The sequence below is a fragment of the Lates calcarifer genome, linkage group LG13 (assembly GCF_001640805.2).
Source record: "Lates calcarifer isolate ASB-BC8 linkage group LG13, TLL_Latcal_v3, whole genome shotgun sequence".
NCBI lineage: Eukaryota > Metazoa > Chordata > Actinopteri > Centropomidae > Lates > Lates calcarifer.
In genome coordinates this window covers 13,318,282-13,342,024 of record NC_066845.1, presented here as the reverse complement: position 1 = coordinate 13,342,024, position 23,743 = coordinate 13,318,282, and the positions used below count along the sequence as shown (strand labels likewise).

The 23,743-nt window shown below is 42.1% G+C and overlaps 1 protein-coding gene across 2 annotated transcripts in view; it reads right to left on the bottom strand.

The window, feature by feature from the left end:
- slf1 (SMC5-SMC6 complex localization factor 1) overlaps nucleotides 1–23,611 on the bottom strand; it is a 29,102-nt gene extending 5,491 nt beyond the window's left edge. The window contains exons 1-17 of one of the 2 annotated variants that reach the window (XM_018668598.2): nucleotides 23,358–23,611; nucleotides 22,824–22,947; nucleotides 22,288–22,366; nucleotides 21,872–22,100; nucleotides 21,608–21,761; nucleotides 21,249–21,377; nucleotides 21,019–21,084; nucleotides 20,352–20,498; nucleotides 19,637–19,806; nucleotides 19,352–19,486; nucleotides 19,013–19,166; nucleotides 18,614–18,782; nucleotides 18,125–18,270; nucleotides 17,367–17,476; nucleotides 14,018–14,097; nucleotides 9,161–9,253; nucleotides 7,729–7,911 (exon numbers count right to left, since the gene is read on the bottom strand). In XM_018668598.2, coding sequence (XP_018524114.1) covers nucleotides 7,729–7,911; nucleotides 9,161–9,253; nucleotides 14,018–14,097; nucleotides 17,367–17,476; nucleotides 18,125–18,270; nucleotides 18,614–18,782; nucleotides 19,013–19,166; nucleotides 19,352–19,486; nucleotides 19,637–19,806; nucleotides 20,352–20,498; nucleotides 21,019–21,084; nucleotides 21,249–21,377; nucleotides 21,608–21,761; nucleotides 21,872–22,100; nucleotides 22,288–22,366; nucleotides 22,824–22,934 — 2,155 coding nt within the window. In that variant the 5' untranslated portion in view covers nucleotides 22,935–22,947; nucleotides 23,358–23,611. The remainder of the gene's footprint in view (nucleotides 1–7,728; nucleotides 7,912–9,160; nucleotides 9,254–14,017; nucleotides 14,098–17,366; nucleotides 17,477–18,124; nucleotides 18,271–18,613; nucleotides 18,783–19,012; nucleotides 19,167–19,351; nucleotides 19,487–19,636; nucleotides 19,807–20,351; nucleotides 20,499–21,018; nucleotides 21,085–21,248; nucleotides 21,378–21,607; nucleotides 21,762–21,871; nucleotides 22,101–22,287; nucleotides 22,367–22,823; nucleotides 22,948–23,357) is intronic. The other variant, XM_051075256.1, reaches the window with a different exon arrangement.
- Nucleotides 23,612–23,743: the final 132 nt, after the last annotated feature.

Below are 23,743 nucleotides of genomic sequence, written 5' to 3'. Positions count from 1 at the left end.
CTCTCCCTCTCTGTCTCTGGTCTGAGGCTGGGGCTGAGGCAGACAAGCTGGGAAGCAGGCAGCTCCACAGCATGGTAAACACCCCCCCCCCACCCCCTCTCTCGCTCTCTCTCTATATCTCCCCTCGCTGACTGAAAAAGAGAGGCAGGGTGAGTGTGTGTGAACTGCAGCCAGGGGCACGGCATCACATATCCACAGGGAGCTGCTAGCTAGCGACTAGAAACCACAGCAAAAACAACAAGGCCAACCAAGTGAAGCACCAAAGCAGCCAGCGGAGAGGCATCAGATGCAGGGAAAAGAAAGACCAGCCAGACAAGTGAATATGCTAAAATCTCTCTCTGCTTTCGCAACAGGGTCTGAACGCTCAGTGATGTTTTTCTCTGCTTTTTCACCTTGATATTCAGAGTATGAAAAAAACATGGATGGGAGATCAGTCAGAGCATCAGTGCTGTATTGCTTCTGCTATATTTCCCCATTAATGCCATTATAGCCCGTGGAAGCCTCTCAGTCTTCTCAGTCACAGGTGAGCATCATCTTCACAGGTTATGTCTGATAAACGTGTTCCTGCACGCTACACAGCTCAAACACAGCCCGGTCAGCCACAGATTACAGCTGGATCACAGCCTTTTTGGAGGTGGTAGGGCAGATAAGGTGGGTTATGAAGGCATGGACACCAACTGCTAGCTTTGTGTAATCCCCTGCCACTCCAATGCCTCTAGTAAGGGGGGGGGGGGGGGGGGGGGGGGGCATAAGATACACTCTGATTACTGGATGCTGATCAGCAGTGGGCGATTAGCATCTTAAATGATCAGAGCGGAGCCCTAAATGAACTCTTAACTGGTCTCTTGAATCAGAAAAGGCTGATCACTGCTATCAGCTCTAATAATATGTCATGTACTGAATCATCATGTTCAGCTATAATGAACTGTTTCCTATGATGCCATTAACATGCACACAGCCTTATTTAGTTATTCAAACTGTTTGGAAGTTATGCCTACAGTATACCAAAGGGAAATCAATACTCAAATCTATGAACACAGAAGACTGCAGTGGTATAAAGATATATAATAAGTACAGGCTGTGATTTTAGAATTCAGTGTCTGCAAATCTCTCACGGGCACAATAATTTAATACAAATTTAACTTACTGAGTTTCATGGCAAAGACTAGTGCAAAAAGTGCTGTGTTGGTGTCTTCCTGTACTTAAAAAGCTGCTTTTCATGCCCAGTGCGACCCACATGGGGCAAAGGTAAGACGCAATGCAGATGTTACAGCACAAAAAGTATTGTGACAAAACTGATAGCCCCTCTGTGAGGCTGTTCTCAGTCAAGGTGGTGCTTTGAGTTAAATGCTAACGAGCTCACAATAACAATGCTGACACCCCGATGTTTAGCAGGTTTATTAGGTGCAGCTAGGGCTTGTGGGGATGTCATATTTTTTGTAGGTGGTGCAAGTGGGTAAAGTCCACTGATGTCACTTGTTAAAAAACAATGTCCCTATTACCCTGGATATTCCACAAAACACACTGTCAACTGTTTTCATAAAGACTATCTTTTCAAGGGCTGTAGCGAGATATCACACAAAGTCACAGTTAAAATATATATATTTCTGGTAACTTGGATGAATCAACCTTTTTATTCTTAGCCTCAGCGCAGAGACACACTGGACACAGTTCACAGTGAAAAGTAAAAAATCTTGAGGCACTTAAAAGTTCACTCTCGTTCTCATTCGCTCCACTCCCTCTCACTCTCTCTCCTCATACAACTTAATGAGGGCATCAGCCTTTTTAAACTAAGATATGATATCATGATGCAGAACTATAACTGATATCATTTTGGTTAAATCTAATAGGACAAAAATGTTCTATCCATTGATACAATCATATGAGTGCCTTTGACAAACTATTGCTTTTCATATGTTTTGTCAGCTTTAACAACACTCACATTTGACTGCACCTTTAAAAACCAGGACAATTCTCTATATTATACTATATTATACGACATGTTTACATTTGACACTGTGCTGGCAAATTTAGACCTGAGAACTTCAGACTGACTTTACATTCTTGTTGCGAGAATGAATAATAATGGCGTACCCCGTATGCCCTATCTGCTCCTGACTCTTGTTTTCTTTTACAAGACTTAATTTAGAGGTGAGCTAGAGGTGGCCTTTACGATTCTAACAATTAAAAGTACAACATTCTACATACCCAGGGTTTAGCTTGTCATTGAAAGCCTGCTTTAAGCAAACACATTCAACTCCTGTTGAATGTCTTCATTTACACTTCATTTTCACTGTATGACCCACTCAACCAGAGTTGAAACACCACACACTGTTGACTTTCAACAGCCATTGTGGACTTCTTGTTAATGTAAGTCAAAGAAGTAAACATCATTCTCTTATCTGTATTTTCTATAGACATTTTTTTTTGTCAGTGTACTTTTGAATCGCTTCCTGGGTTATTGTTAAGTGTTTTAAATTAAGGGGGGGTTGGGAGGGAGAATACAATACTCGTGCAATATATGATGTTTTAAGTTCAGGGCTGGAGTCAGACAGAGAACAATCTTCATGGCCAACAAAACAAAATCATCTCTGGCCTGTGACTGTGAATGCTGTCTTTCTTTTCAATCAGCCCCAGAAACTGACAAAAGAAACAAACTAAACCTTGAAACTCTGCTTTGTTTGTGGATGGAAAGAGCATGTTTTCAGCACTTCTCCACTCTCAATTATCATTCAGTTCTTAGAACTAAATACATGACATTAAACTCTAGTGCAACCTTGTGGGTGAAAGACGACACCGTAATAAATAAAAATAGTTAAATGCCCCTTGGCGTCTACCCTTTCCCTTTCACGTAAGCTAGCTCTCGGTGGCCTTCATTCTCACTAAATGCTGTACATGGTTATAGAGGGGAAAAAAGAGCAAGATGTGTGTGTTTGTACATCCCAAAAGGTGGTGCTGGGCATAAGTAGCCTGCAAGAAACCTTTGGTATGAAATCACAAAATCATCATCATTTCTTTGATCCTCTCTGGCCCTCATCTGTATAAAACACGCACACACACACTGAAAAGGGATCTCACCCTCTTCTTGGAGCTCTGTGAGGAACAACCGGGGAGACTGTCGGATAGAGCTCCAGATCTAATCCTGGCAACCGCCCGAAAAACGCGGAAAGAAAGGTTGGGGGGGTTGGATAGCGAAAGACAGGCAGAAGAGAGGAGAAAGAAGACGAAAAAGAATCTAGTCAAAAAAAAAAAAAAAAATCCCAGTGAGGGAAGTCCTTGAAATACAGCCTGGAGAAACCTGCAGTTGAAACATCAACACACCCAAATGAAGCCGAGAGCTCCAAACACAGCCTCACCTCTAATAGTACGAGTGCTCAGCTCCTCGCAGTTGCCAGTTCAGGACCCACAGGGAAATAAGTGCTGAGCAGAATGAACTTTCTTTACCATGTTGACAGTGAAGAGGCCCAAGTGTGTCTAAAGCACAACCTCTGTGTGTGTGTGTATGTGCGTGTATCTATGACAGAGACAGACAAACAGACAGAGACAAACCATGACTGACTACAGCAGTCCGAGGGGACCGTGTGTTTCCTGTGCCACTGAGCAAATGACATCTTTCTGCTCCACAAACACTCGTTCGCATTAAGATCTGTAGGGACCACAGGATGCTGTGTGGTAAGCGTGAGTGTGTGTGTGTGTGTGTGTGTGTGTGTGTGTTTGTGTGTGAATATAAGAGAAGGAGAAGCAGTCATGTAGCAACCTCTCCTGCCTCCTTGAACTTGACTCTAGCCAAACAATTTGACGAAAAGATTGAAGAAAAAGAAAAAAACACTTCTACACATACCTGAACAATTCTTTCTGCTCCTATACTCTTTCCTCCTCAAGCATCTAAATTAGTCTGGGTGTGTGTGTGTATGTGTGTGTGAATGCGTGTGTTTACAAGCCGAGGTGGACTAGCTGTGCTTACTAACATGGTGGGCTGTATTGAAGGGACGCCATCAGCGATTACGGTCACAGGGCAGAGTGGTGACAGCTTAAAGGCTCTTTTATTTATTTCTCCACCCCCTTTGCTAACTGACACGCCTCCTCTCTCTATATATGTGTGTGTGTGTGTGTGTGTGTGTGTGTGTGTGTGTGTGTGCCAGGTCTGAACTGCACAGCTAAAGGCTCCGGGTCATTTTCCATTCCAATCAGGGGTACCGGCTGCCCTGGCCACCCTGCAAAATTTAAACACTCCTACCAGCTGAGGAAGGGGAAGGGGGCACAGGGAGCATCAGATATTTAATTGCAAGCCAGCGCACACTCATTACAGCATTTGAGATTCAGGAAAATATTTGTGCATGCATACACATACACCAAAAATATACAGCCAAGGACACTTCCATACTATGTAAAAACAAGCCAAACACACACACACACACACACTTATACACAGGGTCATGTGGGGTGGCCTTGGGCAATGGGAGGAGGAGGGGAGGAGAGCAGAGTCAGCCTTGCCCTCAGCCATGGCATCCTTTCCTTGCCAGCTCCATAAGCCTAGAGGGACTGAGGTAGAGGGGTAGGGGGGGGGATCCATCCATTCCTCCCCCCTTTACAATTCACCCCTAAAAATGCACACAAACACACACACACACTCATACAGAGCACAGGCCTCCAAGCAGACAGGCTTACAAAGGGGTGAGATCACTCCCAAATAAAGGCTTTGTTGGTGTGCCAGTGTCAGTATTGCCCTCTCTGGCCTTGGCAGCTAGGTTCAGCCTGTCTGTTGGAAACAACTAGGACAACAGGGTGAATGCCTCAGTGAAAAATATAGTTTCAGGAGATGTAGAAGGAACTCAGAAGAAGAATAAAACCAAGGAATATAATAAATAAAGAGAGAGGAATGGAAATGCATCTGGCCCACTAGCCTGTTTTCCTATCATGGGACGGCGCAGTGAGTCTCCCTGGCCAAAATTTAAAAAGCAGTCTGATGTATGGGTGTTAGAAATGCAGCCACAAGCACAAAAGTCCTGCCTGAGTTTAGAGTAAAAACTGGAATGAACAACAACATAAAGACAGTTACGGTAACTAAGCATGATGTACCCCCCAAAGCTATAACTTTCCACATTTAACAGTATGAACTTGGACCAAAAAAAAAAAAAATAAAAAAAAAAATAAAAATCCTATGCCTATCGATGGTGTCCATGGCAACCAGATGGAGCTCACGGAAAAGAGACCAAGAGAGACAGTATAGCCTGGAGTCAAGAGGACCACCTCCTCACCAACTCCCTGCTGTAGCCTTTAGACAACCCGCCATCAAGGTGTGAGGAAATAGCAAACAGTCAGAAAGAGAGCGAGTGGGAAAAAAGAAGTATAATGTACAAGCCTGCAGGTGTTTTAGATTCAGACTATTCTCATTCCTGTTGTTCTGCTCAGTCCCTGTGAAGAGACCTGGCCTAGACAGCAGGCCAGACATCTACTGCACAGACACACACACACACACACACACACACATACACACACACACTCTCTTTCTCTTCTAATTTTACTGATACAGATAGCTGCTTCTTTCTCTGACCTCTTTTAATTTGCTCTCCCTCCTGTTACTGAGGAGGGAAGGAAAAAAAAAAGGAAAAAAAAAAGGAGCGCTCTCTTGTTTCCTCTCCGGGACTAAACAATCCCAGTCTAATTTATTTTTTGAGGACAGAATATGTACATGTGTTAATAGGAAAGTCGAATCAAATTAACTATAATTAGTCAAACTGAGAAGTGAGCAGAGGCAGAGGTATGTTACATGGGAGACTTGTTCAACGCTGGCAAATGGCACCCCCACTCCCTCACCCCCCCGGCTCCCCAAAAACACACAGACACAGACACACACACACACACACACACACACACAGACATTCTCTGCCACCTGCTGCCGCACACCCAGCTACGCCACCCTCTCCTGAGCTACGACACCCGTCACGCTCACTTCAACCCTCCTGAGCTCAGACTGTATGTGGCACACAAAGATGCAGACACCAAACTAGTTGTGTTGTGACACATCTAAAAAAACAAAACAAAACAAAAAAAACCTGCATGTGAATTTCGCAAGCGGTGGATCCTGACTCCTCTAATCTCGTCAAAAAGACATTAACAGACATCTTATGAGGTGATCTGTAATCTGTTTGGACAGACACTGCAGTGCAGGATTGCATGAGGATTATGAAGACAAGCAGAGGGCAGAGGGAGAGATGGTATAGATGATCTAGAATTAATACAGCGAAAAAGCAGGCAGCTGGTACGGCCTCTGGGACCCAGTACCAATTCTGTTTGTCTTGGGTGCACTGTATGTGTACAGCCCATGATTCTTTAAGTAGTACATGTAATTAGAAATACAGACTGTAACAAATGTGTCATTTGTTGCTACTCTAAAAACATCCTTAAGTACAGTTCCCATACTGATGTTAATTGCCAGTAATAGTTTGGTTAGATCCTCTATGGTAAACCCCACAGGTATTCTGCTTAAAAACCTGAGTCTAAGCCAGTGATAAAATAACCCTGATGATGTCATCAGGGTTATTTTTTCACACCTTACAAAAGCTTCTTCCAGAGCCACAGAAGACGTTAAATATCTGCTTTCACATACTGAATAGTAATCTATGTGACATATAAACTGAACTTGTGTAAAATTGGTGGAGTGCCCCTTTAAAAGCCTCACCATCAACAGGTCCATCACTCTACCAGGAGGCTAGTTAAGATAAAACTGGCCCTGCTAATAAGGTCGAAAGCAGCATTCAATCTGTCAGTAAGCTCCACTTCATTTGTAGGCTACATTAAATTGAAAGCTTGTCTTGGCTACAGCAGCAGTGACAAGCAGCCCACCACTGCAGTAAATCATTAGCTAAATGGCTAATTCTACAGATTAGCTCTCTTGGCAGCCAACTGGCCAGACAAGTTAAAGGTGTTTTATTTTAACATTATATGATTCCATCAATGTGACGGAGACCATTTGGTTTAATGAATCTTTTCAAGGAAGATGGATTACATGGAGACATATAAAAACAGTTGGATATATCCCATCCAATTAAGAAGCATAAACATGTAACATACAGTTAGAGTAGCAATTTCTAATTGAACCTGCGTGAGTAATGGCACTGACAAAATAAGACACCAAGACCAATATCAGTGTCAGAGTTTCAGCTGTTACAAGAAAACTAATTTGTAAAAATGAAAAATCTGTTCCTGTTTTGATTGGAAGTCACAATAAAAGCATCAGCCTAACCTAACACACATGCACCTGGATACACAGAGATGTTAATTTTTATTTTAATTCATTTATGGCTGTTTCCTATATCTCACTGTATGAACGCAGACCACCCAAAAAGATACTATAGCATTTTAATATCATTTAATTTTTCATGTAAAAAGGAAGCAAAAAGTCTGCCAGTCTCCATAAAATGGACAGATTATATTAAATTAAATTGACTCGCCTAATCACAAGTTAGAATATTTCTGCAACCAACTCTGTAAGTATAGATGTTGGAGTTTGCCACCCTGGATCCAACCAGATCCAACCTAGACAAAACACAACTACTCACAAAAGTACCATCACTTTCAAGACCAATATCATTTGGTTAAAGAACAATATTTGACAATAATTTAGGCAATTTAAAGATAAAATTGGAGTTAATTCATTTTTAATAGTGTTAGATTATGTCAGTTTACACTCTAGAGTCTCTGGGTGTACTGGTGAAGTTTACCCACCTGCGTGCTCCAGTAGCATTTTGGCGATGTCCATGTGTCTGTTTAGCAGGGCATCGTGAAGTGGACTCACTCCACCCACCTGGTTATTAAGCACGGGGGCGGGGTGGTGACGTAGCAAAGCCTCAACACATGCAGTGCTGCCATGGTTACATGCTTCATGCAGTGGTGTCCAGCCGGCATGGTCTACATGGTTAACAAACCAAGCACAGGCACACAAACACACACTTACATAAATACAATTTACTCAATAGGGGAGATAAGTAATCTGGAGAAAAACAAACTGTCTGATATCTTTTAAGGTTAAAAGGTAAAATGTATCTTTTAAAGATTTTAAAGACTGAATGCAATGTTTCATAAAGAAGTTTGGTTATCAAGCAGTTGAAGAGATATGTCCATCTCCCAAAACAAGATATAGTAAGATTAAAGATTAAAGAAAGAAGCTAACAACTCAGTTAGCAAGTAAGTTAACAGGAGCTACTTGGAGAAACTCTTTACAAACTTTTGAGACCTTGCAAATACTTAAGTGGCACAGGCCATATACTCAACACCATACTTTGCTTGTAAGGTAGCAAATAAAAAAAAAAACAAACAAAAAACGAAAAGATTATTGACTTGTCTGTCTTTTCCACTGCCATAAAGGACAAAGAAAACTATATAGATATAATGAATGTGTCGTTTAAATTAGACTGTTTAAAAGTCTTTTTTGTGTGTTATGAATAGGTTAATAACAAATTTCTAAGAAACGTTAAAACAGTATGGCCCATCTCTTTATGTTTTACACCGTTCTTTATCAAATTAAAAGTCATCATGGATCAACGTGTCCTGAGGAATACAAAAACAGCCCATTTGGAGAACATTATAATGTGGATCTGTTTCATCTGACATGAAAGAATTCAAAAATGTTCTGCCTCAATTAACATGGGCCTCATTTTTGGGAGACAACTGCAAGGTGACAGCGGTAATTTTACCATTTTGTCCATAGTTCTGCCTGATCAAATTTTGGACATCACCTCTTGCGTAAGCCCCCTACTGAGATGCAGGTTAATTTAGGCTGCTACTAAAGGGCGATTATTAAATTGGGGAAACCTTTGAAACAGCACAACATTTCCATAAAAGGAGGGCAAGTCATTATATCTGACCTAAAGGGACAAAAGAAAATCATTCGGAAATATCAAAAGGCGTTCAATTTACTTAGCAAAGAGACCGTAAATCTATAAATTTGAGTCTCCAAACCAATCCCGCTCTTCCTGGACACACCCTTTACATTTTAGCTAAAGGTTAACCTCAATGATGACGCACACGCACTCCTATTTCTTTTTTTTTTTTCCTCCAATGTTAATCGCTCCTTGAAACCCTGGAGCAAACAGTGGGAGTGAAGTGAGATGGCGGTGAGACTGAGGTTACAGAGAAAGGGAAAGCGAAAAAGTCTTACCTTTAACATTGATGTCCGTGCCAGGAAGCGCCAGGATCTGAAACACTGTTTCCACTTGGTTCCTCTTGCAAGCTCTGTGGAGGAGGGTCTCTCCTTCGACCAGGACACACACAACGGACAAACACACCCAAAAGAGAGAAGAGGCGGAAGAGAAGAGAGAAATCCAAAATTAGGGTGTGCCCGATGTCCTGCCCATTGTCCCCCTCCATATGGTGAACACACCAATAAAATACCACAGAAATGTCCCCAAACACCAAAAAAAAAAGCCTGACCTAAAAAAGTACGACCCGCCAATGAGGATGCGATTTAAGGAGAGTGATGAGAAAAGGGGGGGTATCTTTCAAAGAAAAAAAAAAAGGAGGGAAAAAATTAAAGATGGAGAGTTGGGCTAATTCGCCTCGGTCTTTACCTCTTTTATAGACACAGAGATTTTCCACTTACACCCCGAGCCCAAAAAGTTAATATCGGGGCAGTCAGCGACTGAATGAATGTGGTGGTAAGAGAGTAGCCTCGCTTCCTGTCCGCTCATCCCTACATTGTTACTTGAGAGGAAGTTATGGTAGACAGCCCACGCACAAAGCCCCGAAAAGGATTCTTCACAGATCCAGGGTTCAAAAGCTCCGCTGGGCATTGCCAGTGTCACCACGTGATATTTAATCAGCAAACTAACAGTGAACAGCCATGGAAAAAAACAAGGATTCCATTTACATTTTTAACCCCCCCCCCCGCCTTTTTTTCATTTTCACCCCATCCCTCACTTTTTCTGATACAATATTAAATCAGGAATATATTAGTGGGCCAGAGCCCCCTCTTTTCATGTATGGCTGAACTTCAGAGGGAAGTTAAAGGCCAAGCATGAGTGGCTCTGTGCTTGCCAGTATAATACAGGACTGCAAAGCCTGTAATAAATGCTTTACTAGCTCTCCCCAGGATGCCACGCCTGTACAGGGGCTCCACTTCAGCGCACACAGAGCACAGACTGGGGCAAAAAGAGGTGGCGGAGGAGAGGGAGGGAAGAAACAGGGGGGCAAGAAAGAAGAAGCAGTGGAGGAGAGAGTGAAAGGGTTTCCTGCATTTCAAAGCATGTAGGGGGAAATATTGAAAAAAGCTGGATCCTATTCATTTTGAAGAATTCTTTTCTTCCAGGAGGTGTCTTTGAGGATGCAGAAGATGCATTAAATGCCATCCACTGGTAGTTAAGAGGCTGAAGAGTGGAGGGGGGGGGGATGGAAGGACTGTTTATCAAAAGGAGGATCAGTTATGTTCTCCCTAGAAATACAATGCTAAGCCTGACAAACGGAAGTAAGTTTAAAAGTTTTGAAAAGTACACATTTTTCAGTGCTGACTCAGAACAAATATCTTTTACAAACATATGATATATTACAATATTCCTCAGCACATTTCAGTTATAAATGTCATCACTGCACAAACCTTTGAACACTCAGGATAATCTTAGATGAATTAATGGAGTAGATGATTAATGGTTGGTGTAGTCCTTCACTGAAGCGCCACTTTACCAAACTATAAAATAAAGTATTTAGAGTATTTTTATGTTGCATCATATAGTTGATCCTGTAGGTTTATATAGTTAGACTATAAGTCATGTGAAAAATTGTCATTTCTTTTCTATACGAATGCTATAACAAGCAGTTGGAAGCAGTGAGAACACACCAACAGGCTGATGACGCAGGTACTTGACTGCAAATTATTTCAAGCACTTTGTTAGATGGTGTGTATGCAATTTCAATAGGCAACATCATATGTAGTATTTTTTATTAGTACAGTAACTGTACTATGATTATATAATAATGTCTTACTTCATAACCTGGAATCATTTGTCTGACAATTTAATTGCTGCCAGGCAGATTTTCATCTGAAAGTATGTTTTGTGTTGTAAAAAATCATATTTAACTTAACAGTGCATGGGTGTGTGAATGTACCATCAGAAAGCAGACACACTGGTGATTGTACAGCATCAGTATCAGTAACAATAATGAGGCCAATCAATGAAGCAAACCAACATGTCCAATCTAAAAATCAAAAACACCCAAACAGAGGGTGGAGCGCAGACCAAACTACAGTCCCTAATGAGTAAGCTGTACTGTGTGGCACGTCAGTGTTCTACATGGGCTGCTCTGCTATTACCGGGCTCTAAAATGCTGTGATTAAACACCCATTCCACTACACCCCATGTGTACACATCCTCGCAAATGCCAGGGCCAATCCACGCACTGTTAAATCACTTTAATGGCTCCAATTTGGACACAACGCCTCTATTATAGGGGTAATTGCATGCTCAGCATTTACAAGCACGGAAAGGATAAATCCCCCTGTCCTTTTCTATAAATCCCCCGTTTCACACTTTAATAGAAAAGTTAAATGTATGTGTTGCTCTTTATATCCCTCAGTCTGCTTGCTACACTCCTGTAAAGTGTCGCTTAGCCTGCCGATCCCTGGACCAAAGAGCTGCTGGAAGCCTGTAACAATGCCATTTGTCAGGAATGTGTTAGACAGGTATTCTGTGCCAGTTATTGGATATATTTAAAACTATTTGAAGACTACTGCTGTCGCTGGCTCAGAGAGCAATGGCAGCACGTTAATTCCCCTGAATCAAGATTACTGCAGCTTTCACTGTGCTTTGAAAGAATTTACTGGCCTTAACATAAGTGACCGTCCTTAAAAAATTCCACTGGTGAAGATTTTAATACAAGATATATCCATTTAATCCCTCAAAAAAACAACATGGGTCAGCAACAAAGGCCCTTGATGCTCTCCTCTCTTCCAACAGGAAGTAATGAGCCTGACTTAAGCCATTACTCAGGCTCACAAACCTTTGCCTCTGTCATCTTTTGTTACAGCGAGCATATATTTCTTATTGATTGCACGTAGCGCAGTAGGAATCTTGGAATTGATCAGAAACAATGGCCTCTAAATAGAAATCTTTTAATTTATTGGTTAGAAAAACAGATCATAAACCAGAAAGTTGAATTAAATTAACGTTACTGAGGCAGAGGCTGTGTTTTCATTAACCAATCTCCACCACTTCTGAGGTGGTTTATGTTCTTGTCTCGCCCCACTCCACTCCCGACTCCAGAGTGTGCCCATGACCACAACAGGAATTGAGGTGCAGTCCAGTCCCAGTCTGCTTTAGCTGATTACACCTCTACTCAGGTTGAGGCTCACAATGACATAAAGTTACCAAACTGCACTGATATGAATAAAAAGGTTAAAGGTTGTCCTACCCTAACTTGTACAATAAAGCTTATAAATAAGTGAGGAAGATGTCAGTCAACATTCAGCCTCAATGTTTAAGCCAACACAGATGAGACGGCCTTAAAGTGCTAAGACAAAATGGTTCTACTGCTCTGTAGCAAATGGGAAATGTTTCCTGTTGAGGAAGACAGTGTGACACAGCTGAAAGCCCCAGAACTGATAGACCTTGTGGTGAGATTCATTTTTACTAATATCCAAGTTAAAATATTGGGTTTAATTCTTTTGTTATGGGGTTATGACAGTAACTACTGACTGTGTAATACTTCAGTAGAAAAAGGATTACTCTTTGTTCAGTTAAGGAACCTTTTACCTTTTGCTGGATAAAGTTGTGTAGCTTAAGTTTCCAAGAACAATCAGCCTAGTCTTTGAATTATGCTGCATGAATGATGACTTTATAGGTTTGTCTCAGGAATGATGTGAAGCTAAAAGCAAACAGATTCTAAGCAGAGAAAAACACACACTGGTTCTTGTTTGACAATCTGCATATGCTATATTCAGGCTGATTTAAATTGAAATCTCTGCTGAGCTTCCAGAAGCAAATATGGGACTGAAAAAGAGAAGTTCATCCCAAATCCCTCAACCCCTCTCAGCTACTGTGACAAAGATACCGAGGTTCCAGGAGGCGAGGCAGATGCTCCAAAGCAAAGAAGTGCAGCAAATAAGAAAGTGAGCTTACATATGTGGGTGAAAAAGCCTGTAAGAGAAAGAGAGGAAGAGGGAGAGAGAGAGTGAGAGAATGGGATGAGAGGGCGAGAGGGGAGGATGCTGTGCCGATGGTTCATCAAAAATTAATGCCGACCGCATCGGTATAGAGATCACGTAGTGGAAAAACAACACATGCCAACAGCCTTGAGTCTCCTGCCTCAGCCCTCCCCCCACTCCCTCTCCTTTACCCTCCACCCCTCCTTCACACCGGCACAGGGCCTTTCTGATCAGGTGGAGGGGGGAGATATGAGCTCTGACACCTTCGAGAGTTCACACAGAGTGCCATGCCTCTAATTGCAGGAAGTTCCACCAGTGCAGCCGCTGTATATCTGCAGTGCTACCCTAATTGCTGCATTTAATATCCCTAAAATGGAGATCTGAGGCGCACTGTGCTTACTAATATGCGTTATTGTTTTGTGTGAGAAACCCATTATTTCTGTCCAGGCCATTTATTTATTTATCTATTACTTTTTAAAAAGGTAAATAAGACATGAGGAACAAAACAAAACAAAACAAAGAGCGCAGTGGTGAATTTAAATGCGAATGGAACAAGTGGAGGAGGAGGCGTGATGCAGAGGTGGTAATACGGACCAAACTTTGCCCCCGAATGTACATGACAGGCGTACTTATGCAGCAAAAGTTGCCCTTACAGCTGACTAGATGGAAGCATGGTCTGATGCAAATCAATCACTCTCTCCATACATTATGTGCTCTTCATTAAACTGAAAGTGATGACAGAGCTATCATGTCCCTCTTTACTGATGACCCAGTGCAGTGCATCAGTCCATTAAAAGTCCGCTCCTTGCAAATGTGAAGCTATATCGTCAAGCAGCACTGTGTGTGTGTGTGTGTATGTATGTGTGTGCGTGTGCGTCGCACCTGCTGCGTTGACTCTGTTCAAACCTCTGGGGAGGTTCTCGTTCTCCGGGCCTGTTTCATTCACCAAAGAGCTCTGGGTTCTGTTTGGAAACAAAGGACATGGTCAAAGGGCTTATGGGAAGATATACATGTATGTACTGAACCTTATTCAATAATAGATTAAGTCCGGCATTTCAGTGGCTGACCATTTCATCATGACAGCAAGGAGACCCAGTGGTACAGAAAGTGGAACGGGCATCACTGTACTGTGAGAAGTGCCATTAGCAAATGAATCCCTTGTGGCGCTGTATCATCTTATATGAAATCTGACAATATCTGTCAAACCCCTACTGTGTTGGCCACACACACACTACACACACCCAATCCTCCATTCCCGTCTCCAAAGCACTTTTCTTCCCACTTAACGCCTCAAACACAGAGATGGAGAATTCGATGTGAGCAAGCACATTAGGAAGAATAACTAGTAAAAGAAAGTGAAGCCTCTTCAAAGTAGTGGCGTGCTAATAGCTGTGGGCTGTCACTAGTCCTGTGAGTGGGTATGGGAGATCTGCCTGCATGAAGCCTGACAGGTGTCTTGTGTGTATACGTCTGTGCACGTGCGCGCGCGTCACATTGAAGCGCAGTGCCATCCGTATTACAGGGAAGAGGCTTGTTCCCTGGTAATTGGCTTGTTCAGAAGCCAGGAAGGAGCTCCCAGCAGTGAGGAGGAAACACACGTCCTGTCACGTTGCTTGTTATTAGCAGGGACAAGGCTGAGAAGAGATGAGACGAGCTCTGTGTGTACATGCGTGTGTGTGTGTGTGTGCACAAGAGAGAAGAGTCCATAAGAGTGTCTAGGATGAGGGTGTACTACTTCTCATCTCAAACCACTTCACCCGAGCGTCCCCTTGTCCGTATAAGCTGGAAACAGTGGTTGACGGTACTTGTGCTTGTGTACGCCCCAGTCTCTCCTTCCCTCGTGGCTTACTTTAGGAGGCCAGCATGCTGTCAGTGGCCCAGCGATCATTTCTGGGCCTGGGGCAACATGTGCCCTTGGAGGCCGACGTTCAAGAAACTTGTGAGCAATAATGGAAGTAATCAGGAACTGCATGTCCAATGCCACAGCAAAAAGTGGCTAATACATTACATTTTCTACTTAAATTCTACCAAAAATCACAGAAACTCCCACTACCTGTCTGTGTCCATTGTTAAATATTAGTACGGTCAATTTATTTACAGACTTTTCTTTAATCCAGCAATTCACACAGACTATGTACAGGTTTGGTCAGAGGAGATGGAGCCAAAATAATGACATAGTGAAATGGTTTGAAAAGATAACAGCAATGCACAGAGCTTGATTAATCCAGCAAGAGGAAAACCTCAGTTTAATTACAGCTTCCCTTCCGCTAACAGCACTCACTGCCACCGCACCCAGCCAGCCGGCAAGTCAAACGGCTATCTAAACAGTCGGTCAATCAGCCATCCTGTCAGCTTGGTATGACTTTGGATGTGTGCCCTAATGCCAGGCTGTGTGTTGGTGCAGAAGAAGCACACTCATCATCTCTCCGACTACAGCAGCCTCAAGTCGCAGTAAAACATCCTCATGTGTTCTAACAGCCAGAAATTAAAGATAAAGGGGTCATATGGCTTTAACACCAATGCGTCTCTGTTTTCATGTTTTTTATCTTGTTATGCACTGAGTCATAGCAGCTCCAACAACACAGAGAATTGTATTGAAAACGCATTGAGACTGAGGAGTGTGTCAGACTCATAAATGCTTCAACATAAGATGTGTCAATTGATTAAGAGTGTCAACGTCACTGTAAATATGTATAATATCATGAATTCAACCATGAGGAATGAGGAAACAAGATTTACTTTTGGTGTCTGTTCTCAATTTATCACAGGCTTTGTCATTTTGATTTCATTCTTTCTTTTGGGGTCAAATGATTCTCCATGCCCTTTGGCATTTCTTTATCTCACCCGCACAGATTGCATTCCGTGTTTTATTCAGTTCCTCTCATGTCTATGTCAAAACAAACTAAATCAACTGTGGGGAAAGCAGAAAGTAGAGAGAGCAGTGACGGTGGGGAGAGGGGATCTGGTCAGTGCACGAACCAGTAGCCTTCACATGAACTTGCTCCCTGGTGACTTTTGCCCTTCTTCAGGCCAACTACCTGCTGGTGGAAGAGCAGATGTCTGACATGGGGTGTGGGGTGTGGGGTGTGGAGAGTGAGTGAGTGTGTGTGTGTGTGTGTGTGTCTGTGTGTCTGTGTGTCTGTGTGTATGTAAGTGTTTGCATTCAGAAAGGGATTTAGTATGCAAGAGGGAAGATCAAGAGAGGGGCGGTAGAATGCTGAGAGCTGGTGGTCGTAAGGGAAGACACAAAGGCCTGATGGGATATCCTAGTCCATCTATCTGTCGGCTTCCTGTCCAAATCAGACTGAGCACTGTGTGTGTGTGTGTGTGTGAGTGTGTGTGTGTGGGAGGAGGGGGTCTAACCTCCCTTTGCACCCCTTCTGTCAGCCAGCACACACTGATAGGATCAGACCTGGGCATGACCCATCACATGCCAACTCCTCACACTCCGTCTGACCTCCATTTGCCTCTCTCCAGCTTTCCCTCAGTCCCTCCATTCATGTACCCCCCCACCCCCACCCCCACCACCACCACCACCACACACACTCCTCCTCTCTCCAGGTGTTCCTTTGTTCCCTTTCACTCACATTTCTCATCAAATCTGTACATTTCCCCCCGTTTTGCCTCATGCTGTCTGGCCTTAAATCTCTGGGTGGAAACCTGACAATGGAGGTAGTGTAGACTGCTGGTTGAATAGTTCTGTTACTTTAGACACGCAAGCCAACAAAGGCAGCAAGAAATGATACAACTGATTTGACAGGATGGCAGAAAGTGGCAGATTCTCTTTTGCAGCTTAAGTGAAATCTGACCAGCAACATGTATACTGTTACACTCCCATTTTTGTTACCTGTTTAACTCTCCAGTGGTGCTTTGGGCACACACTGTGCCTTCCAAACACAATGTTTTGAGGAAGCAACAAACCACAATGACTGGATGTGATACAGCCAACTAAAAAAATGAGTGTTCAAGACTGATTTTTAAACATAAATAATTTCACTTAAAGTTTGGACGTTTAAAATTCAGTCTAGTACAAGAAACTGAAATGAGAAAGAACTTAAAGCCAAAATATGTTTAAGTTGGTTTAAAATGAACTGGAACTTATTGTCTTCTGTGCAGCCCCCACCTCTGCATGTACTGTATGTCCTCACATGTTCATGCTTCAGGCTCTCGTATGTACAAATGTAGCAAAGAGACAAACAGTGGTATAAACAGACAGCTGCGTGTAACTGACCTGCAGCCAGTTTCCTGGCTGGTGCAGCTGTGGGAGGGGGGTCCCGTCCTGAGGCGAGCACCGCTGGGACTCCGAGCTAAGCTTCCCAGAGCAGGCAGGTAGGACAGCACCTGTCAGACATTGCGCAGACACACAAGGTTAGACACTGCCTTTACACTTCAAGTGAATGTTTGTGTCTTTAGGGGACTGAGGAGGCACAAAGACACCAACGGTGAGTGAGAAAGCCAGATGTTCTACTGCAACATAATATAATGGGTCGACCACATCAGCAATCTTTGTCTCTGTAGCAATGAACTGTAATATAATCTATACCAGTTTCCACACTGCCAGGCTAACTAATGCAGAACATCTGTGCTTTATGCCTCTTTAACATAACACCAAAAAGAAAAACAAAATGGTTAAAACTAGTGTATTTATCAGAAGCATTTTAAATTATTAATTATTTTCAACTCCTTAATTAATTGTTGTATTTTACAAACTTTTCTGTGTGTAGATTTATCAGAATCATATAATTATTTCACCAGAAGCACACTGATTGAAAATGAAATTTCCTTCCTCTTTAACTAAATATGCCAACTGAACACTTATGATTATTAAACTAAACAGTACATGACTGTCGTGATTCACCTAAGTTAAGAAGTGCGCGCCTCAATTTTTGACAAGCGAATGGCAAAAATGCCCGTGCAATACAGGGCTGATGAAAGCAGTGGGAAAATAATGGGAAAGCAAATGAACAACAAATACACACATACACACACCATTTTTTTGAGTGAGAGGGGTTCATCTCCCACAGTGTTTCCATTTCTGCAACAGAGATTCCTAAATATGGCATCAGCCATCACCAGCTTAAGTCTGGTAGAGGAAATCCTGGCAACCAGCTCTGCCAGAACCACTGGAGACACATCTACAGAACAGAACAAGGGGAACATATATAAATCATTTAGCGTAAAATTAGATTGTTTGAAGAAAGCTATTCCATTTCACAGTGCTGTATATTTAAAATGACAATGTTAATTTTTAAGCTAAGTATTGTGATTAAGTTACTTAATATATTTAAGTGCACTTTGTATTTTTAAAATTTTCTTTAAAGCAGTAACAGCTGAAAAGTACTACTGTACACAATACATTAAATGAAATTTACACACGTGACATACCACAGCAGAACTTTCAGGGGAAGTGAAAAAGATATTTTTCCTATTCTGCAATTTTGTTTTGTTTTTGTTTTTTTTTCAGTCTTTATTCCATACCCTGGCTGACAACAGCAAAGTGCTCTGCCAGATCTTTCAGGCCCTTTTCCACCAGGTTCTGGTTCAGTTTGAAGTTCTGCTGACACCAGAACTCTACCAGCACAGACAGGAGGTTCAGCAGGGTATCCGCCAAATGCAGTCTCTGCTTCTCATCTTTCTCAGCGTAGTCCTTCAGTGAAGATAAACAATATCATCTTCAGGCTCAACATCACACTAGGGAGTTAGCAAGCTCTAAGAATACTGTAGAAGAAGAAGCTGAAGTTTGTTGATCATGTCAGATTAAAAAAAAAAAAAAATCAATACAGATCTCAATAATCCTACTTTTGTTCGTTGTCTGCTGTCTAAATACTAGTGAACACAACATCCAATGAGAATAGCAATGCAGTTCACAGTATTTACCTTAACAGCGGCCTGTACCAAGAGCTGGGTTAGTTGTTTCACAGCTCGAGACAGCAGAGTGGAGCGCTCCCACACAGTCCAAAAGGTTCCATATAGCAAAGATCCTGATGCTGATGCCTGAGAAACTCCTGGTCCCTGAGGCAGCACAAAATCCCTGAGCCAGAGAGAGGCAGGGGTTACTTAAATTACAATTATTCGTTAAGGAATATTCTTATCTGTGGGATTCTAGGGGCTCTGATGGTGAAGAGAAAGAAGAAAAACTGTATTTTTAAAATTTTTTTTAAAAATAATACATAAATAGAGACCACCCTTTCTCCCACTGTGTGTGTATGTTGTTACCTGGCGGTGACAGAGTGGAGCTCCCCCTGGAAGAGCCTGAGGAAAAATGCCACAAGGTCGCTGTGGAAATGTAACAGTGTTGGCAGGGCAGGTCCAGGGAGTGGGTGACAAGTGGCCTCACTGGACAGACAGTAACTGAAGGAATACACACATATAGAGAAACAGTATGTAAGAAAATTACTTTTAATGGAAGAGAAGGTTTAAGCATCTCTTTTAGCCATCATCTAAACAATTAAAAGTGTAAAATCATTTGCGAGAATACTTTTAACAAGAAATCAGGCTTACCTAATGGCTGTCTCTAGAAAAGACCATGGGCCTGCCTTACATCGAGGACACTGCAACACCTGGGTGTAATATTTTTTCACTGTGCTGGGTGCCAGCCAGGGAGGGTTGGTAACGAGCAGGTTACACATGACCTGCTGCAAGTTTCTTAGGAAGACAGACGTGGCGTTACCCTGTGACATAATGAACACACAACAACTGAAGACCTCCAATGGTTATGGCAGATAATTAATTGGGAGGTAAAATGAATCATTCAAGTAAGTTTTACAAGCAAATATTGTCAAGTTTCACCTTGTCCAATGAAAGGATGTGCTGCCTTGCTTTATTTTTTAATCATTTTAAACTGAACATCATTGGGTTTTGGACAGTTGGTTGTACAAAAGAAGGCATTTGATGATGTCACCAAGAGCTCATGAAGAAAATGTGATGTGATTTTGTTCCAATATTTCCTGGTGTTTTATAAGACAGAACAATTAATTGATTAATCAAAAAAAGTAGTTGTTAGATTAACTGATTCATTATTTAAATAATTGTTCGTTGCAGCCCTAAACTGCAGTTTAATCCATTGACACTGATTTAAAAAAAAATAATAATAATACACCAAAAAGGGAGCTATCCAAATTCAAAACTGTTATGGAACAGGATATACTTTCACTCAGCCCCTGGGGCTTGTGCAGCAGCAGGTGGGAATGCAGTTGTCTGGTAATTCTGGTCCTACCTGCTGCGCGTATTCTAAGAGGGAGATCAGGTATGGCATTGGTGGCAGCAGACCGGGGAACACGGCACTTCTGATTGAGTCCAAGGCTTCAGTGAAGAGGCCGCACTCTATCATACTACCGACATTGCTAAAGTCTGTGTCCATTGCCTGGAGGGATAAAAGAACAGTGATGAAATGTAAGAGGTATATGGAAAAGAGGGGAAAACATGGCACTCAAAGAGACGGATGGCAGAAAGAGGAGGGAAAAAAAGTGAGGGCAGGAGGGTAATGGAAATAGGAAGTGAATGGGCATCAAAAGTTCCTAGGGGTCATTTCTGACTGTCACTTATTGCCAAATAGCATATGGACTCAGAGAGTACAGAATGGAAATACATGAGCACTTATAATAGCAATCTGATGGAGATCCACTTGGGTAAGGTATGGACAGGACAGTGGAACGTATTGTTAATAGGCCTGCCAATCAAAACTCTCAGATCAGCTGACAGTGGTGGTTAAATTGGTGACCTCAGTATGATGCGCCCTTGCTCTTCATGTCACTTTCCATTGAAATGTATGACATAAAGGAAATTGAATGACCTGATCTTCTTGATGAAACACATAGTTATTTTAGAGATGTATAGTAGTGATCTGGGGTGGAGGGAGAGGTGGGGTATGTATGCATGTCTACCTGTGACTGTGGACGGTGAGGGTCATGGTAACCCAGAAATTCAAGGAAGCACAGTCTCGGCCGGCCCTATAGCAAAAGACCCCATTAATAATGTCAAACACATACAAAAGCCAAAAAAGGTCATTCAAGTGAAGAGAATGTAGACCAACTAAAAGTTTATGAAATGATTATTAGAAACCATGCTTCAGTGCTTCTCTGCAATGTGCTTCCACACAAACATACATACACACCTCCTTTTTGATGACATGGTCCCTGAGCTCTGTCTCCAGCTTAGAGAAGTCAACATCAACAAAGCTGACCGTCTTCGTCTCCACTGGATGATCATCTGCTACGTTGAAATTCATATCCACACAATTGCTCTGCCAAAGGGGGCGGTTTTAGACTTTTAAACAAGATTTACAACAAGCTAATATTCCTACATTTAAAAAAACGCTTTAATAATAATTTTTAAAGTAACAGGTTTGAGCAACCAATCAGAAGCAAAGTCAAAGCCATTAAGATTGGAGAACTGCTTGCCCATATAACTGAGAACCACATACAGCATAATATAATCAAGACCATATCTTTTATATAATTTAGTCTGGCTTACCCCAAAAAGGTGCTGGACAATGTGGCTCACAGGGTAGCACGGAGCATTGTAGGATTTTGAGTTTTCTGTAACAGGTTTAGCCATGACATGAGTGATGGAGGCATGAGAGGGAGGAGGGAAGTAGTAAACTTTGGCCATGCCTGCTTTTAGCAGCCTGTGAAAGATGAGAGAATAATACATTTATTATCATACTTTGCAACTTTCAATCCCACATGGATAGGTTGTTGTGATTTGTGATTGTGGTATTTTTGCGTGACACCTCACCGTTTGAACATGGCTCTGCGGGTGGGCTCTTGGACCATGAGAAGAACCCTCCACCCTTGGAAGGCCCCTGCTAGTCTCCCACTGGCCACCTTCTGCCTCCACTGCCTGACAGGGTAGAAGGCAGAAGCCGAAGCACCAGTGGAAATGGCCACCTCATAGCGTCCCTCTGCGAGCCAGGAACCATTCTTAACACTGTCCAACACATAGTCTGGAGTCACAACCCACTTTCCTGGGGGGAGCAAAGCAAATGACAGGGAGAACAGTGGTGTTGTGTCAGTCTTGGGATTTCAGCAAAAGGAGTTCTACAGTCAAGTGTTGGAAGTAGCTCAGATGAACAGTCTTGATATAATCAGGATGATTGGATATGAATTATTTTGAACATTCATCATCACCATGATAATGATCATCTGACTGACCTGCAGCACAGGCTGCCAAAAACTTTTCACTGGACAAAACCTGGGGGATTATGAGATGGGTGCTGGCCTGCTCATAGACCTGGAAGACAATCACTGCGTCAGTTTATGGACATGTAACACACAATAATATAGAGCAGACAACCAGAACTTTGTTTTCATATGTTATAAACAAAAGCTAATTTTGTAGGGGGAGTGGGCAATTAAGATCAAATAAACAATGTTTAATACAGTTAATTCAGCAAGCACAAACACAGAACTATCTTTGGAAAACTTGATCAACAGTCTTGATAGGTGATGGAACTTTTTTACTGTTCATCAAGTAAACATAAATATTTGCTGGTTCTTAAAAAAGCTAAGATTTGCTTGGTTTTCTTTATCTTTTGCTACTGAGACTAGTAACCAATTTTAATATCTCACTGTGGCCTCTCTTGTTTGGATCATAAATTTGTGTCCTATTTGGAAAAACTCTGTTATAGCTTTGGTTGAAATGGATCTGTCATTTTTCCCTAAAATGTTTTGAAAGGATCTCTACTCACTGAGCCACCTAAGTATTTCCCACCCAGTTGTTTGATCCCCTGGATCAGAGCTCTCTTCTTATCCGGGTTCTTGATCCCAGATATCTGGAAGACATGTGTGCAACTCTCCATCCCGAAGAAGAAACTGAAGAAAAGACAAAATGTCCATAAGATGTTAATTACATGGTAAGTAAGCTTGTTTACTTCATTGGAAGAAATCATGCTGCAATTCTTGTTTGACTGCATGGCTTGGACTACTTTCACTATCATGACTGTAAAGGGGACATTTGCATGGTTTTAACTGCATATTATCACACTTTATGTTATGTTTGATAATTTCATTTGACTAAGCTAGTTCATTACAAAATTTGAGGCTAATTACCTGCATGTAATCAAAACAATTTGGTTACACTAAAACTTTATGCCACGTGAATATCTTTTAATATCTTTTGCACCTTTACAGTCTCAAAGTCACAGAAATGACCCAACATCTGCGTCTTGTTCATTTAGAAGTAATTCCCAATAATCTTAAAACACAGCTGACTGACCAGGTACCTGTCATACCACCACTAATGACCCCTGCGTCCACCCAGTTAGGTACAGGCGCGCCAAAACTCTGACAGTGACACCATCCAGTAACGTGAGCAGTGATTTGTGCCAGTGTTTGGCTGCTTCTTCCAAATAAGATGTTTAACCTCGCGGACACACGTTCATAGCGACTTCCCTCATTTGTATTAGTAAACTAATGATGTGTGTTGGATCCTTGTGCTTCTTCACCGCCCAACTGCCATGTGTTGACAGCTTCACGGCACAGCTAACTATATTGAAGAGGGGAGATTCTTCATTTACCAATAAAATTTGTTTGCGTAAGTAACGTTCAAAAGGCAATTTTGTTTACCAGAAACACAGAAGAATGTGTTAAAAATATACGTTTAATGAAG